The 17,708-nt window shown below is 37.9% G+C and overlaps 2 protein-coding genes across 3 annotated transcripts in view; one reads left to right on the top strand and one right to left on the bottom strand.

The window, feature by feature from the left end:
- cblb (Cbl proto-oncogene B, E3 ubiquitin protein ligase) overlaps positions 1 to 7,343 on the top strand; it is a 73,697-nt gene extending 66,354 nt beyond the window's left edge. The window contains exons 14-19 of the mRNA XM_067397856.1: positions 1,643 to 1,771; positions 1,857 to 1,921; positions 2,150 to 2,254; positions 3,294 to 3,449; positions 3,552 to 3,674; positions 5,607 to 7,343. Of these exons, the coding sequence (XP_067253957.1) occupies positions 1,643 to 1,771; positions 1,857 to 1,921; positions 2,150 to 2,254; positions 3,294 to 3,449; positions 3,552 to 3,674; positions 5,607 to 5,857 (829 nt within the window). The 3' untranslated portion in view covers positions 5,858 to 7,343. The remainder of the gene's footprint in view (positions 1 to 1,642; positions 1,772 to 1,856; positions 1,922 to 2,149; positions 2,255 to 3,293; positions 3,450 to 3,551; positions 3,675 to 5,606) is intronic.
- Positions 7,344 to 7,448: 105 nt separating this feature from the next.
- The window catches only part of alcama (activated leukocyte cell adhesion molecule a), an 82,078-nt gene continuing 71,818 nt past the window's right edge, over positions 7,449 to 17,708 (bottom strand). The window contains exons 11-16 of one of the 2 annotated variants that reach the window (XM_067397857.1): positions 16,055 to 16,176; positions 13,851 to 13,980; positions 12,974 to 13,000; positions 12,553 to 12,667; positions 12,179 to 12,302; positions 7,450 to 8,895 (exon numbers count right to left, since the gene is read on the bottom strand). In XM_067397857.1, the coding sequence (XP_067253958.1) occupies positions 12,212 to 12,302; positions 12,553 to 12,667; positions 12,974 to 13,000; positions 13,851 to 13,980; positions 16,055 to 16,176 (485 nt within the window). In that variant the 3' untranslated portion in view covers positions 7,450 to 8,895; positions 12,179 to 12,211. Of the gene's footprint in view, positions 8,896 to 12,178; positions 12,303 to 12,552; positions 12,668 to 12,973; positions 13,001 to 13,850; positions 13,981 to 16,054; positions 16,177 to 17,708 lie in introns of both variants that reach the window. The other variant, XM_067397858.1, reaches the window with a different exon arrangement.

Here is a 17,708-nt window from a genome sequence, read left to right as displayed (position 1 = left end):
TTAAAATCATAAGATGTGATTTTGTTTTATTCAGTGTTACTATCAGCAAACACTAACAGGTACATTAGTGTTAGTATTTTGTAGTATTAACTGTCCATTGCACTTTAAAAAGAATCTGTTGAGGCTCTTGTTGGTGAATACAATATATTTATCTATCTGTCAAAATAGTACAAGATTATGCTACAATATATGTGACATCAAATAAGGCTTAGCACAAAAGTAATCTAAATGTAATCCAAAAGTAGTCAGATTACTTTACCAAAAATGTGTAATCTAAGAGATTATATGTAATTTGTAATCAGTAACTGCCAGTTACAATTCATAAGTAATATACCCAGCTCTCTCTCTCTCTCTCTGTGTGTGTGTGTGTGTGTGTGTATATATATATATTATATAAAATAAATTCTACGGGCACACTGGATTCTTTGTGATGGGCATCATACACATCAACATATGTTTACTTTACAGAAACACAAACACACCACTGACTTGGAACAGTTGAGGGCACTTTCCACCTCCTCAAAGGAAGCAAAACTTGTGAACCTGTCATCTCCCTCACTCATAGGTGTTTTCACACTGCTGTGGTTGGCTTCTGTTAAAGACTTGGCAAATGTACATCCATAAACAATCTCTTGATGTCTTGGAAACAAGGAACACTTCGAAACACTTGAAAAAGATCTTTTAATGAATCGCTTCATCAACACAGGGAGATGAAGTGCCTAAAGCGCCCTCTAATGGTGCATTGCGGTAGCAGTTAAAGTTTGCCTGGAAAACCGCCCATAGTATCCCAGCAAGAGCTAGTTAACCTCTCTCCCCCCCAGTAGGTGCCAGTCTGTTTAAATATTGGACGTCTTTGCCTACTTCAGCCCAGACTGTGACTCTTTAGTTTTAGCATTACGTGATTAAACTGGCTAATCTCACAGCGACCAGCTCACACACTGCAGAGTGCTTGTTTCAGTGAGTCAGCATGAAGGCGGAGAACATCGTCCAAATCCCCGTCAAAGAGCCTTTTTCCAAGAGTGCTGCGGCATCACTTATAATGCTGTCATCTATGTAAATATTTACATATGGTTATTCCACACTTTGCTGTAATTTGGGAGCACATGAGGTGGTTTTATTTGAGTATTTGCAAATGCAATAATTCATATTTGGAGTTAGGGAGTTGTTCAGATCTGTTTCAAACTTTCCATGGTACATGAATCACATCTCAAATCATGTGGTTTGAGTGAAGGTCTGCTCCCATAGACTTGCACTGAAGGAGGAAGTCCAATATACAGACCAAAATATCATATAGTCTATAAACACTCTGAACCCTACATTGCTATGATGTGACTGAAGTGTTAGGAGTATTTTTAATACATTAAAGAGTGTGGGCTCTTTTTACACCTAGCAACCATCTAGAGCACCCTATCAACCATTTTGAATTCCCAAGCCACTTACAACTTCCCAAACATTGTGGCAACTACTTTTGAATTAAGCAAACACATAAAATGAAATTTAGGGCTGAATGCTGTTACTGTGGTCAGAGAACCTGATCTTCAGCCCATCTTATGCCTGAATAATCATGGGATTGCGTGGTTCTGATTCTGTGGTGTCATTTGTGCCTGTACATGTTGAGTAATAAGTTTTGTTTGATCTACAGACACACCAACCCCTTCACAAGCCACCGGAGTCTGACAGAAAAAGTGGAGGACGAGTATCAGATTCCATCATCACATCCCGTCTGCATCACACAGCCGCCCGTCTGCATCCCCTTCCGCATCCCCAACAGGTAAACACACACACACACACACACACACAGTAGTGAAACAATGACTGTTTTAGCATCCAATTAAATGCGTTTTCTCTCTTTAAAGGGCTTTAGAAAATGGCTTGTCGGATCTCTCCACAGACATAAAGAAACATAAACCTCCAGAGCACGGTGAGAGAATACACACACACACATATACAGTACACACAATCTCTCATCTGTCATCTTCATTTTCTGTATGACCATCTTTTAGTGTGATTGTGGGAGTTTGTGTGTGTTTGTAGCATCAGGGACTAAAGTATACTAAATGTGGCGGCCAGTGGTTGTTGAAGTCAGTTGTTGCTGACGTGGCGTTTAGGCCATTTGTAGGTCAGTATAACTGTGTGTTGTGTTCCTCAGGTGGGCTTGACTCTGGTTCATTGATTTCGGGTGTGGCTCACACCACACAGTGCCCCCTGCACAACAGGACACCCTCAGACTACGACATTCTACTGCCCCCTCAAGGTAGCCGATGACACAGCGCCTCAATCTCATTGGTTGCCTGATTAGCTGACTGTTTGGTGGTGTTCATTTGTTGGTTTCTGCCTTTACTATTGCACTAGGTTATACAAAATGAGCTGCCAACACCAATGCAGTCTTTGAGTCACTAAATCTTGTTATTAGCTTATATTATATGAGCTGATGTAGTTGAGGTGTGTTTGTGTGGTGCTTCTATTCAGAAACTTAAGATGAAATCTTTTTTTTTACGTTTATTCACCTTCACTTCCATAAATCTTTATGTTTTTAGCTTTTTTGATTTATACAGACAGATTCATGAAGACATCAGTTTGCCTTTCAGTTTAATTCAAAGTCACACTACTGTCATAAACTTACGGTAATACAGTATATTACACTGCTTAGTCACTAAAATCCATTCTTTTAGCCAAATAATTGATACCAAAATGCAGTTTCCCAAAAGAAAGAATTTTTTTTAAAAATATTAACTGTAAAAATAAAGTCTGTTAATTTTGGGATTTACACTTCCGTTCAAAAGTTAGAGGTCAGTAATTATCTGTGGCTACAATTATTTGATCAAAAATACAGTAAAAACAGTATTATTGTGAAATTATTCTAATTTAAAATAACCATTTTGTGTTTGAATATATTTAAAAATGTAATTTATTCCTGTGATGGCAAAGCTAATTTTTTAGCAGTATTCCTCCAGCCTTCAGTGTCACATGATCCTTCAGAAATCATTTTAATATGTTAAGTTGGTGCTCAAGAAACATTCTTTTTTTGATAAATAGAAAGCCCAAAAGAACAGCATTTTTTATTTAAATAGAAATGTTTTGCAACAGTGAAAAAGTATTTACTGTCAATTTTGATCAATTTAATGCATCCTTGCTGAATAAAAGCATATCTTTCTTTCAAAACAAACAAAAAAATTCAGAAGAAATTTAAATCATGCCTGAATGATATTTTAGCTCCATCTGTTGGTGAGAAGAGTAACTGCTGAGGCATGTAGAAAGACTCAACCTCCCTCTCATTCTCTCTGTTCTCCCAGCGTCTCCAATGGAAGACCTTTTCAACTCTCTTCCTCCATCCCAGCCTCCTCCTCCTCCCCCCATCAGGAACAGTTTCACAGAACCCTCCTCCTCCTCACCCTACCCCAGACCTGCCCGCCCCTCGTCTGGACACGACCACTTCCTGCTCAGCCCTGGTGAGGCCAAATCCCACGTATCTGACTATTAATGTAGCATAAATATCAAATACTGCTGTATTTGGGGTTGTATTGGTGTCTAATTACCAGTGTGATTCACAGACACGTTCATAGACACATTGAATAACTCTGCTCCTAATCCTCCCGTGCGGAGACTAACCGGTGACAACATGAAGACGCCGTTCAGGGCTCCTCAAGACTACGATCAACTGCCTCCCACCTCAGGTACTACTCACTGTATAAGGGCTGATATAAAGCAAATAGTTTTTGTCTTGATGATGATTGGTCTATACAGTTTAAGCTAAGCTAAAATAAACATTTCAATGGTAGTTTGTGTACCTTTAAAGGTATAGTTCACCCAAAAATGAAAATTCTGTCATCACTTATTCACCCTCATGTCGTTCCAAACCTGTAATGCTACGTTCACACCGAACGCGTCTGGGGCGTCAAATTCGCGCCAGATGCGTCTAGTTGGACGCTTACATTGACTTAACATGTAAATCAGACGCCCCAGAAGCGTTCGGTGTGAACATTTTAAAGTCAGACGCACGTAAAATTAGCTCAATTAGCGCGTCTAAACAAAGTGTGTTCAGATGCGAATTCGCTTCATGGGAGGGGCTTTCATCTCTTTCTGCACAGATCCTCTGAATAAACACATAATCTCGTCAGCTGTAAACCTGTAGCGGCAATTTAACTCGGTTATGCCGGCCGACTTTTGCTAGCTAGAAGGTGGGCTAGTATCAACGGCTAAAATCATGCAAAAAGTTTTACAACTAACCAGATTGTCCGATTTCTTCGCTTATTCTCTTCCAGGCAATGTCCTTTTTATTCCTGTCTTGATAAAAATATAATGACACATCATAGAGCTCAGGGTGGCCACACACAGCGACATCTTTGTTCTGGTCTCCACCGATGATCACATCATAAACACGTTACTACCAAAGCAGAGTCCCTGATTGGTTAACGCGCCGCGAATTTACGCCAAAGTTCAGATTTTTCAACTCGGGGTCAGACACTCAATTCGTGCGTCAGCCGTGTGAACACTCAATTCGCGTCGCGCCGTTCGCGCGTCAACGGCAGATTCGCGCCGCACTAGACGCTTGATTCGCGCTGCAGGACACCTAGACGCGCGTTTACATTGACTTAACATGTAAATCAGACGCCCCAGACGCGTTCGGTGTGAGTGCAGCATAAGACTTTCGTTCATCATCGGAACACAAATTAAGATCTGGATTCACATGGATTACTTTTATGATGTCTTTACAACCTTTCTGGGCCTTGAACGTGGTAGTCACGTAGCTGTCATTGGGGGTACAGAAAGCTCTCAGATTTCATCAAAAATATCTTCATTTGTGTTCCGAAGATGAACGAAAGTCTTAGGGGTGTGGAACGACATGAGGGTAATGTAATTAATTACAGAATTTTCATTTTTGGGTGAATTATCCCTTTAATACTTTTTATTAATATTAATACACACTATAGTTCAAAAGTTTGGGTCAGTTTTTTAAGATTTTTTTTCAGCAAGGATGCATTAAATTGATCAAAAGTGACAAATCATTTGTAAAATCATAAACATATTTTTTTAAGTATCACAGTTTCCACAAAAATTTCCACATATTAAGCAGCATAATGGTTTTCAACAATGATGATAATAATAATAATGTTTATTGAGCAGCAAATCAGCATATTAGAATGATTTCTGAAGGATCATGTGACACTGAAGGAGTAATGACTCCAGCTTTGCCATCACAGGAATAAATCACATTTTAAAACATATTCAAATAGAATACAGAAACATAAAACTGTTCTTTTAAATTGTAATATTTCACAACATTACTGTTTTTACAGTCAAATAAAAGCAACCTATGCAATAATTATGAGCTGAAAAAAATGACTAACACTTCTAGTATGAGCCAAAAATACACCCGTAATATCCTGATAAAACAGCTGTGAGCACAGCGTGTTGTTATGAATACATAATAGCCGTGCAGGTTTATTAAATGAAGCCATTAGCCATCGAGATGAATGCGCTCAATGAATTATTAATTATTAGCCTGTAATGGGTTTTTAATGTGTTCCGAGTCTTTTTAGTCGGCCTGCTACCATCCACTCTCAATGGCCCATTTTGACTAAACACTCTTTGTTTCCTGTTTACAGTGGCCGGAGATTGCTTCAGGGCACCTGAGAGACCTCCAAAACCACTTCCCAGGATCATCCCACCAGACATCCACAGAAGACCGCACGAATCGTCCCGGGAGAACGTAGACGCCAAGATCGCCAAGCTGATGGGGGAGGGCTACTCTTTTGAAGATGTGAAACGAGCGCTGATGATCGCGCAGAACAAAGTGGACGTGGCACGGAACATTTTGCGGGAGTTTGCGCTAGTCGCCCCCAGGCAGGGCCTGTAGCCCGTGTCGATACAATTTCAAACTATGACTGACTCTTGAGTGTACAAGCCGCAGGCTGACTTCCGCTTGCTTTCGTTTAGCGCACCCGGCAAACAAGACGAAAATGTGTGCTTTTTTTGCCAAAAGGATCCTAACGGAGTGTTGCGTTTGTAACATCCCATGAAAAAAAAAAAAAAGCCTTGTGTTTACAGTGACGTGGCTTATCTGCAGCACTCAGGTCATCGTCATTACAGCTCGGGATGTTCGGGAAGAGAGGAACTGAAATTGGATTTTTCATATTTGGAGGTGTCCGACCACATTTTAGAGTGGGATTGCTACATCCTTCAAAGCAGTGACGTTTGTATCTCTCTCGGATTGGCTGGAAGGAAATGAGAGCAGCTCTGAACGCTTCTGTTTGTGTTGCCAGTGTCTGCGGGCTGTTCATGCCTTTCCTGCCACCGCTGCTGCCGCACACACACACACACATATACACACATCCAGTCGCTCGTTCCTGGCCTCTTGGGTATCATGAATTTCACAGTAATGGCTCTCGGTGTGACCATGTCTCCTTTATCTCATTAATTCGCCGTGAACATGACAAACCAGATCAGATCGTTTGAGGCAGAAAGAGACGGATTTCGAATATCAGGTTCACAGTTCTCTTTCTGTCCGCTTTTGTTTTTTTCTTTAGCTTTTTATCAACTCTTAACGGACGCCTTCAAGATCTGAGTGAACTCCAGCGTTGGCAAGCAAGGGCTAATATGGTGGTTTCATTTTCTGTAAATAGAAGGGCCTGTCAACTCGTGAATAAAACAAACAAACCCGAATGTCTGCATCAGTCCCTTATTTATTTTCGATTCAGTGCAGGAGGCAGCCACCTAAACCTTTACCCTTCCCTTCTTTCGGTGCCCACTTGCACTGACGCCATATGCAAAAACAAAAAACAAAACAAGAACTGGACGTGCAGAAAACAAACCAAAAACACGCAGATGAGTCATTTTAATGGCGTCAAATTGAATTTGACATAATAGTGATGCTCACAAACTAAAGATTTAAAGCGACACTCCAGCGACAACTTCATTCAAGGCCTTTTGGGAATTCTGGGAATGGAAGCTGGACCGCTTCGACTCCTTTTCCCCACTGGCTGTGTGTCATTCCTCCCCATCAGGTTTTCTCTTGAACTTGAAACTTCATTTTTGCACTGGTCTCGCTCTCCATCTTACACTTGAAAGTCTGAGAACTGAGTGGACCCTCTAGCGGAAGAGGACGTGGCCTTCGACAGGTCTGCAGGGGGAACGGTTTCTGTTCATTTCCCCTCTTCTTTTTATGAGATTTGTTTGTTGGAAAATGCCTTGTGGATCATTTAAAAAGCAGTGATGTGTGCAATTAATTTATACTTTGTTAAAAGATTTCTCTGAGATTATTTTCATCTTTCAGTAATGTATGTAACCCGTGATCTGTTCTTGTGGAAAAAATGTTTTATAAAAGCCAGTATTAACATCTGCTACATGTGATTTTTTTTTAAATCATTGTGCATGGAAAAAGAAATCCAGATATTTTCTTCAAAATGTACACTTTTATTGTCAACAAAAGTACAAAAACAAAAGTCAGTATTTACAATACTTTATGGCCTTCTTTTGCGGTTACCCTCTTTGGTTTCACTGCTGACCTGATGGTTCAAAATATGCTAAACATGAACATTCAAAACACTCCTTTTTTGGAGATGAAACGAAACCGGTGAAAGCTGAGTTTCTTCTAAGTATACGTGACAAAGTGAGATTATAGTTTAAATAAAAAGGGTCTCTTTAGTGACTAAGCAGAAGCACAGCTAACCTTGCATTTCTCACACTTTATAAATAGCCAAACACAAGACATTCAAACATATTTACAGCCTCTTTAAACCATGTGAACAGAATGTTTCAAATCATCGCTAAAGACTACAGTGTAGGACATAAACCTGACAAACATCGAAAACGATGTGTAAAAACAAGAAAGATGCAGTTTTTGTAGTCTGAGGGAAGTGCAAAACTGAAAGGCTATACAATGAGGTTTCACATTATTATATACTGACTGAAGTTTGCCTTCCGATACTGACTCTTTCTGTTAAGGCAATATAAAGGGGCTATTCTTTTAGATTTACTTCCTACCAAAAAAAATAAAGTCTCTGCATGCAAGGTCGCTACCACCCAGTCTGATACCGAGAGCGGATGTTTGCTTGCTTATTTATACTATATGCGAGTCACGTCATTGTCACTACGTTAAACTCTAGCGGGCCGTGTCCAGAACCCTACAACTATGACATCATGCAATGCAACCTGAAGGCCACTGGGTGTAGCAGGATATTTCCCTACGCTATGCTAATTTTCTAAACCCGTTTTCACTACTTAGCCACTTCAAACTAGAGGAAATAACATGAATGTCACGGGGCAGTGTCATAAAGAGGTACCAATAAATAAAACATGAGCGAACAGATGTGTAACAGCAGTGAATTCATCGTTCTTCCAGCATCCGACCGCGATCTTAGGAGTTTTTGATGAGGGACTGTGCGATTTCAATAGGTAGTCCCACAATCCTTTTTTTTTTTTTTTTCAATAATCCCAACGTTAAGCAGAGTGAACGTACTCCCCTGATTTATTTACACAGACCTAAAAAGTGTACAGCGAATTTACATTTGTTTTTTGTTTTTATTATAGGGGGAACAAAACGGCTGTGCCCACCACATCAGCAATGCGCATGAAACGAGAACATTCACTGGGAACACAAAAAAAAAAATTCAGAATCGATCAAAAGTAAATGCAGTCCTCAGTGCAGACTAAATATACAACACAAGTGGTTTCTCTTTTACACTCTTGGATCGTGGTGGGGGAATTTCATTTCTTTTCTTTTTTTAGGAAACTGTTCGTTTGGAGTAGGAAATATTCTGGAAACATTCTGCGATGCGTGACGCACACGAGCAGCCTGAAGGAGGTGTCGCTGTCCAATCAGATGTCTGGAATTAGATGATTGAAGTGTGTAGTACTGCACATTCAGTGTGACAAGGCCTCTTTCCTGGTTCATACCTGACATGACACACAAAAACAATACATGTGGTTTGAAAGATGAGAAGAAAAGACTAGCCTGATATTAAAGAGTTAGTTCATCCAAAAATTTAAATTGTCATTAACTCACCCTCATGTTGTTCCAAATCTGTAAGACTTTTGTTCATCTTCAGAACAGAAATTAAGATATTTTTACTGAAATCTGAGAGCTTTCTGTCCCATCTAGACATCATAAAACTAATACATATGAATTAAGCGGGTTTGTCCACTTTGACGTGGGAAAGTGCTTAGAGCCAGACGTACGCACTTTTCCTGGTCAGATTACTGCAGGTTTTTGGAAATCTAAACCTGACAGCAATATAGTGTCAGCCCAGTTCCTGCCCACATCTGGTCTGCATGTAATCCACATGTATGAGATGTGGACCGGATCTGGGCCACACTATGTTGTTGTCTGGGAAGCTATTCTTTCAGCTCGCTAAGGATTTGGATGATGACTGGTGATCTTTTATATGTAAATGACATTAATTAGGTGCCGTTTAAAGCGCGGAGAAACCAATCAGCTGCGCGCAGGTTCAAGATCATTTGTGATTTATAGATTTCCCATCTGAAAGAGAGGTGTACGCTTGTTTTCTGTGTGTACGTTCATTCTATGAATCATACGCACATCTGAAAAATGATCGTAAGATCAAATTTAGAATGGTTTCTGTGCAACATTTTATAAATGAAGCCCCTGATGTGTGAGCTGATGATTGTTTATATGCGAATAAAAGCCTAAATTCATAAAGTGATTGTGTCTCTTCAGAAAAACTGGACTAAACTCAATTCCTATGTGGATTAGTTTTACAATCTCTTTATGAACTTTTTGAAGCATTTTATATAGCTGTCTATGGAGGGACAGAAAGCTCTCAGGTTTTATCAAAAAGTTTTTCATTTGTGTTCTGAAGATGAACAAAGTCTTACAGGTTTGGAACAGCATGAGGGTGAGTAATTAATGGCAGAGTTTTCATTTTTGAGTGAACTATTTAAAATATTGAGTTGGCATACTCAATATTGCACTTATTTCAAAGCCAAATACAAGGTTCTGCTGTAATATACTATTATTTACATCACATTGTAAGAATAGTGGTCTGAAATCTCACTGATGAAAATATGTGCGATTCAAATGAAAGACATGCACAACTGTCTATGAAAGAAAACATCTGTCTGACTAACACAAATTTTAACACCTTTTACCTCAGTGGAAAAAATACCATCACCTAAGCCTCCATGGTGTGACAAATGAAAGATTCCTCACATTAAGCCACCAAAATGAGTATCAAAACGATCACAATGTTCCTCACCTATCTGTGAGAAGCGGAAACTGACACAACTTGTATATGATACTCAGAATGACAATAATCTGCAATGTTTTTGACTAATAATAAAAGTAAAAAACAGCAAAATAATTACATTGTCATAGAGTCCATACATTACCATGAAATGTTTTCACATTACATTTAAACCAAATTTAAATATTTTAAATATTTTATATATATATATATATATATATATATATATATATATATATATATATATATATATATATATATATATACAGTCAAACCGAAATTTACAGAAATTAATGACATTTTTGGAATATTTTTACTAGTGGATGCAGGACACTATAGTTCATTTATGTAAGTGAGGATAGCAAAATAAAGTAAACTGTGATGAATTATACCCATACCCATATTATCATATTTTATTATCATTTTTTAAACTATAGTGAATAAACTGATTTTACATTATATATATATATATATATATACACACACACACATACAACAGTTCTGTCTGGTTCTCAAATCTGATTGGCTGATAGCCGTGCAATATTTCAGTGATAACACTCCTACCTTTTCACCGTTTGTATCACTCCGCTTGAAGTGACCGTCATGGCGGACGAGCAAATCCAACGTAATTTTTGCGAATACTACATTTGTTGTACCACGAACTGTAGTTTTAAGAATGTAGTTGTTTAGACTTGAAATATGTGACTCATATTTAATAATAGCGCCTATTTTACAATTTGTTTAGACGTTTTCGGAGATGCGAGATCCAGGGCATCAGCAGCCGTTCAGTGCTTGTGTACGCGCCGAGAACAGCTTCATCTCGGCCAGTGCTTTGGGGATTTACTGCTGGTTCTTATAATAGTTAAACATGAGACATAATTCAATTTGAGTACATAAAACAGGCAATCTTTGGTCTTATTAATCTATTATTTGTTCCAGAGCAAGTCGAATTGTGCTATGTTAAATATGATAATAATTAACTTACATCCTTTATATAGCATATTGGCTACAACTAGATGGGACATATCAAACAAAGAGCTGTTCTCTTCAAATGCATAAACATTTCCCTTTATAGACAGTGTTTTTTTGAGTAAAGAAAACGCTTTACAATTTTTTTTTTTCAAACATCAGATCTTTATTTGCCTTTGCATTGCATAGACGAAATGAAGCGACTCAACGTTCCTTCGTTACTAGTTCTAAAGTGACGTTTTAGAATTAGTAACGGAGGCTTGGTCCAACTGTCAACTTGAGATTTGAATCCATGGCGGAAGGAAGTAGTGCTTCACAAAAGAGGGTTTTAAAGACACTCCGTTGTTGTTTTTATTTGTTTACACACTCGTGCCGTCGAACTGTTGTATAAACGCAATATCACACTAGTAGCCGTGCGATATGGCTGTATATCAGCATGCTGTGATTACCTATATAATATATATATATATAAAAAAGTCTTAAGGTACAAAAGCCTCTAAGTGCCACCTGAAATTTTCTTCTAAAATGAGCACTTTTATCAAGCTTTTATGTTAATGTTCAGTTATTTCACTTTAATGGCAATGAAAAGGACCTACTGATTGCCATTAAAGTGAAATTACTGAACCTAAATGAGTTTGATAAAAATGCTCATTTTAGAAGAAAATTTCAGATGTCTATATATATGGTCATTAATATTTAATGCCAGTGAATTACATGTGTGTGCGTATGTATGTATGTATATGCGCATTTTTATGTGTGCGTTCTTTACTGCCAATAAATATTACTGGCCATGACATAGTATAATATTAGTAATGCATATACACTATTTAATTGAAAATGTATTACATTTTATAACTAGATTTTTTATGTATTCATGCAAGTCTCATGGCCGGTAAAAAATATTACTGCCAGTAAGTTTTCTTAATTCACCCACTATTGGCAGGTGTGAGTTTTACACCGGGCCCTGAGCTTTGAAATGTCCAAAACGCAAGAGAAAAAATCCTCACCTTCTTCATTCCTTTTGACGCCTCTCTGCTCTTTTAGACATCTGCTTTATGATTGTTCTCCTCCAGTTTCTTACTCTCCTCTGAAGTGCCTGTCTCCTTCTCTCCGGTCTTCCAACTGCCTTGTCTAACAGAACAATTTTACCTTGATTAATCTTTCAGCACATTTCAAACTGAGCTCTGCGGCTAGACCATTTCTGACTTGCTCACTTCTCTTGTCAATCTGAACAAATCATGATGATGTATAACAGCAGATACTGTGACTTACTGCAATCATATGTACTTCATCTAAAGTACAGGTTGTAATTTAAACATAGAAGATGATTTTGGCCTGAACTATATTCAGTTTTTTCATACTCTACTTGTTTCAGTCTTACCTTGTTTTCTTGATATAGAGCCAGTAGATGAGTCCCACCAGGGCAGCGGCTAGGAAAAGTCCAACCACGACACCCACAATCACTTTGGCCTGCTCCGCACCATCTTCGTTTTTTTCTAAGGGTGATGGACAGATAAACACTTTATGATTTCCTCTAAAGCATTATGATTCTTGACAGGGAAAGGCAAATCCTGGGAAATGAAAAAAAAATGACTGACAGAATCCCACTACTTGGGGAAAAATTAAAGCTAAGAATATTTCAAGATGACATATTCTGCAGGTACCGCAGCTAAAAAAAACGATTAAAGACGTGAAGCACAAAGTTTGCATGATGTCAGGATGCTTGACACCCTCCGACTCATGATCTTAATTTCTAATTCATTTTAAGTGAAATTCAAGTGAATGAAATCAGATTATCTTACCTGGTTTGGGCTTGTCCTCCTTAAATACTGAAATCAGATATAAAATTAAATTAACTTTGGGTGCAAAATTAAACCAAACTGGCATTTTAAAACAAATTTGGTTAAAAAAAAAGCCACCACCCAACCGTGGTTTGATGCAAAACTGATTTAAATCAGAGTAAGTATTGTCAAATCAGATTCTAGTAAGGAAGATGACCACAAGCATGCGATAGCGGTCGGAAAAGAGAGGAGGAGGAGGAGGAGAAGGAGGAAAAAAGATAGCAGTCCAAGCACCCTGACACAGACAAACAAAACCCGAGCCAAAGCGAGAACCAAGAGAGAAAGAGAGCGTCTCATGCCCCGTGAGTGAACAACAGGACCTGAGAGAGAGCAGCCAGCCCTGTCTTTCCAGTGTTCACACCAGGACACTAATAATAATAATAATAATATTAAACTAGTCAACTAAATCACCCTGCATTTGAATGGTGCAACAGGCAAAACCGTGTGAAACATGCTAGTTTTCACAGATCTCCTCACATGCACTTAAGAGATGTTAGATATGGCATCTACTTATCAGGGCTGTCAAACTAGTCTATTGCCATGAACAAAATACATGTCATTAATGCTCAAAATAATATAGTATAGCAAAACAATATAGTATGTTTCATCTATTTCCGTTCAAATAAACTATTTCAGTGTTTTTGCACTGTATACAAGTGTGTCTGATCCCAAACCACTATAAGGTCTTATTAACCATCTTAAGTATAGCCTAATGGGTCTTATTAATCTAAATCTCGTCTTGACAGCCCTATAATATGAGCCTTTTTAAAGGAGTCGATTGAGTGGTTAGTAAGCGGTCCTTAAAGCGGGAAACCCCTTCAGCGCGTTCAGTACTTACGGGAAAACACGCTAATCTCCTTAGTGTCGTATCCGAGTTTATTGGTCACATGACAACTGACGGTGAGGTTCTTACTGGGCTCTACGGTCAGTTTGTATGTGGCTTTCCCGTTGACATATGATGCTTCATCCTGCAAGACAAACAGACATTTTCTGTTTACGGGAAAGTTATTTTCTATAAATATTTTATATTTAATTAAAAAATAAAAATAATAAAAAGCAAGAGTCCGCAAGAATGTCTAGGAAGGTTAATGTGAAGTTGGTTTAATTATGTCGGATCTCTTTGCTTAAGGCGCTATTTAATACACCTCACCACTAGAGGGCGCGAATGATCCTCAGCTTATTTAGTATCTAAATAATGGGATGTACTCTGCACCACACCCAGCGCTAATGGAAACTCACAGCAAACACACACACACCTCAGAGTCTGGAAGAACGAGTGCAGTGTGGAGCTAAAAATCTCACTGTCAGTAATCACACAGCCATTAAATGAGTCTCCATCACAAAAACACTTCAATATCCGTGTCATTAAGGCAGACAGTGAATGCTGAACCCCCTCACAGAGCGCAGGATGAGTTACTAATGCCAGCACTGTGATCCACAGGAATACACAGCAAATCAGCACCAAAATATACCATAAATAAGCAGCCATTAAGACATAACCAAATACCAATTTAATATAAACACATTTTTATTATTATTATTATTATACATTGCCGTGCCATTCAAAAGTTACTGGGTTTGTAAGTTATTTTTGTCTATGTCTGAAATATTATTACAATTTGAGATAACTTTTCTATTTTAACCTATTTTAAAATGTAATTTATTCCTGTGATGGCAAAGCTAAATTTTCAGCATCATTACCCCAGTCTTCAGTGTCACATGATCCTTCAGAAATCAATCTAATATGCTGATATACAAGAAATATTTATTATTTTTATCACTGTTAAAAAAAGTTGATTTTTTGTGGAAACCATTCTATTAAATAGAAACAACATTTATGTGAAATAGGAATCTTTTGTATCATTATAAATGTCCTTAATGTCACTTTTGATCAATTTAATGCATCCTTGCTAAATAAAAAATATTAATTCCTTAAAAAAATAAATAAAAGCATACTGACCCCAAACTTTGTAATGTGTATAAACATGGAAAACGTTAGTTTTGTAATTGTTTTAATTTGTGTTTAATGGTGTTTAATTATTTTAACTGAATCTTTAATTGGTTTGTATTTTTAATTTATTTTTTTATATTTATATTTAATTTAATATTTATATTTATTTAATATTTTATGAAGTAAGAATTTATACCAAATTAATCTAAATTAAATAATAATAATAATAAAAAACTTGGCTTGGTTACTGCATTTTTGCTTTTAAAAGCTTGTATTATTTTTGATATACAGTAAACTAAGTGTGTAACAAATAGTTGTATGTTTACAGCACTAAGAAGACTAACCCACTTGTCTTGGATTTTATAGGAGTCAAAGTACACAGGGTGTGATTCCATAACCCTACAGGAAGCACACCAGATCTAAACTCGTTCATTTGAAATGCATCCACTGGGACCAGCGAGACACTGAGAAGCAGGAAAGAGCTAACTGTGTGTGTTTGTATCGCGGTGTGCCTGCGGTACTGTGACGGTGAGTGCTGGTCAGAGTGCTCTGTATCAAAACCCAAACACTGTGACTCATGGGACACACACACTGGAATATCTGGGGTACCAAACACACAAACACAGTGTTTCCGACTGTAGTAAGTGGAAACGGTGTGGGGTAAAGTCAAGGAGAGTCATCAACTCCCCTCAGAGGTGGCAGAGAGAGGAGTTAGGGAGACAGATGGGCCTCTGTGGAAATTTGCTTCTTGTCAAAAAAAAAAAAGATTGAGAGCAAAGTCTCCAGAACATGGGATGAATAATAAGACTTTGTATGTGATTCCAGACAGTTCTGTCCCAGAACAACTGTTCCCTTAAAAACGTAAATTGAAAGTTGGCTCTTCCCTTCTGGGTGCTGAAAACCTGCGACTTCAAACACCTGTGCACCTTTCATCTCGTCTAGAACGGAATCAAGTGAAATATCTGGGCATCTTTCCCTCTCGCATAAAAATGTACAAGGTACAAGGTTCTTTCGGGACAACAGTAATGTCGGTGATGAACAAATCAGGTCAGATTCAGTTTATATTCAGTCTGACAGTGACGATGACTTACGTTTGTTCCGTTGACGCTCCACTGCACGTCAGGTTTAGGTGAACCCTCTGCCTCACACGTCAAGACTTTGTGTTTGCCGTCATTGCTGCGATGCTTTGTCAGACTTTTAATTTTTGGAACACCTGGAGATAATATAATATATAACAAAAATATATAAATAAACAAAAGTAAAGATTGCTATCTCAATCCGGAACATTCAAATCTGTGTTTGCACTGCCGATGAACCAGAGAAAGCAGCTGTTATGTATAGGTAAACAGCTTCACAAACAGACTTTTCAACTACACAGTATCATTACTTCTGTCTTACACTAATTCAAATGGTCACAGAAGTACTGGGATAAAAGTTTATAGTTTGTATATAAACACTAATGTCTACGGTAGCAAACAAAATACAGTCCCTCCAGAAAATCGCGATTATGCGATCGCCTAAGCATAATCAGCCAAAGTCCGCATATTTATGCGGGGGGGGTCGCATTTTTTCAAATATGCTGCACTTTCGCCGCATAAATTGCTGATTTCAGCAAGCAAAATATATGCGGGGCTAGCATGATTTCATAATCCCTGCATTTTCGTTGCAAAAAAGTCACATATATCTTAGCAGAAAGTTGAAAAATGTTGCATTTACTTCACACAAGTAAAGCGCCATTATTTTCCCCCTATTGCCATGGCAACCTTATGAAGTTACGTAATTACACGACGTGAACATCATCTGCAAACCCCGCGGTGAAACCATGATGAAGCAAGCAAATCATTCTCATTTGCCAACAAAAATAAACACAAAAGGCTGCGCGAAGCACCTTACAGAAGTTGTTGAATATTCCTTTTGTAAAGCTACAGAACTTGTTTGACTCAATGTTTTGTAAGTTTGAGCCATGTGTTAATTAAGGTCTGAAATAAAACAGAATGAGAACTTAAATATTCTGTGATTTAGTATGCTTGCTTATCATAGGAAGTAATAAGAAATGACTCTTTACATTAAGGTAGTAGCCTAGTGAGAACAGGGTGTTGGGGGAATCACCTTTTTTTCTCTTTTTCATCAAACCGCAGTTTTTGCAAGTTACTTTAATTTGCATAAAATTGCAAAAATATCCCGCATATTCCATTGCATTTTTAAAGAAAACGTGCCGCAAAATCAAGGATTTTTGCCCTCAATCACAAAAAAAATCTGTGTTTTTCTGGAGGGACTGAAAATAGAGCAGATCCACTTTTTTCAGATCCTCTCGATTACATTGGTACACCACTAGGTGGCAACAAATGACGTAGTTGTCATTGAATCATTCATTCAAGAGATTTGATCAAAAACGCTGATTCATCCAGTAATGAAACAAGTGAAGTCTTTATGAGTGAGTTATTGAATCATTCATTCAAACCAATTTTTTTAAATAATTCATTCTAATTATTTAAATAGACTGCAGCAATTAACATTTTATCAGAAACTCCAGTAAATTGTGTTATTGTATTTAGTTGTCTGAACAAAAAACACTCCACTTTTTTGAAAATAGGCTCATTTTCCAACTCCCCTAGAGTTAAACAGTTGAGTTTTACCGTTTTCGAATCCATTCAGCTGATCTCCGGTTCTGGCGGTACCACTTTTAGCATAGCTTAGCATAGTTCATTGAATCTGATTAGACCGTTAGCATCGCGCTTAAAAATG

This window comes from Chanodichthys erythropterus, chromosome 10 (genome assembly GCF_024489055.1).
Source record: "Chanodichthys erythropterus isolate Z2021 chromosome 10, ASM2448905v1, whole genome shotgun sequence".
Lineage (NCBI taxonomy): Eukaryota > Metazoa > Chordata > Actinopteri > Cypriniformes > Xenocyprididae > Chanodichthys > Chanodichthys erythropterus.
Note: the sequence above shows the minus strand (reverse complement) of the source record. Positions and strands in the feature narration are given on the sequence as shown.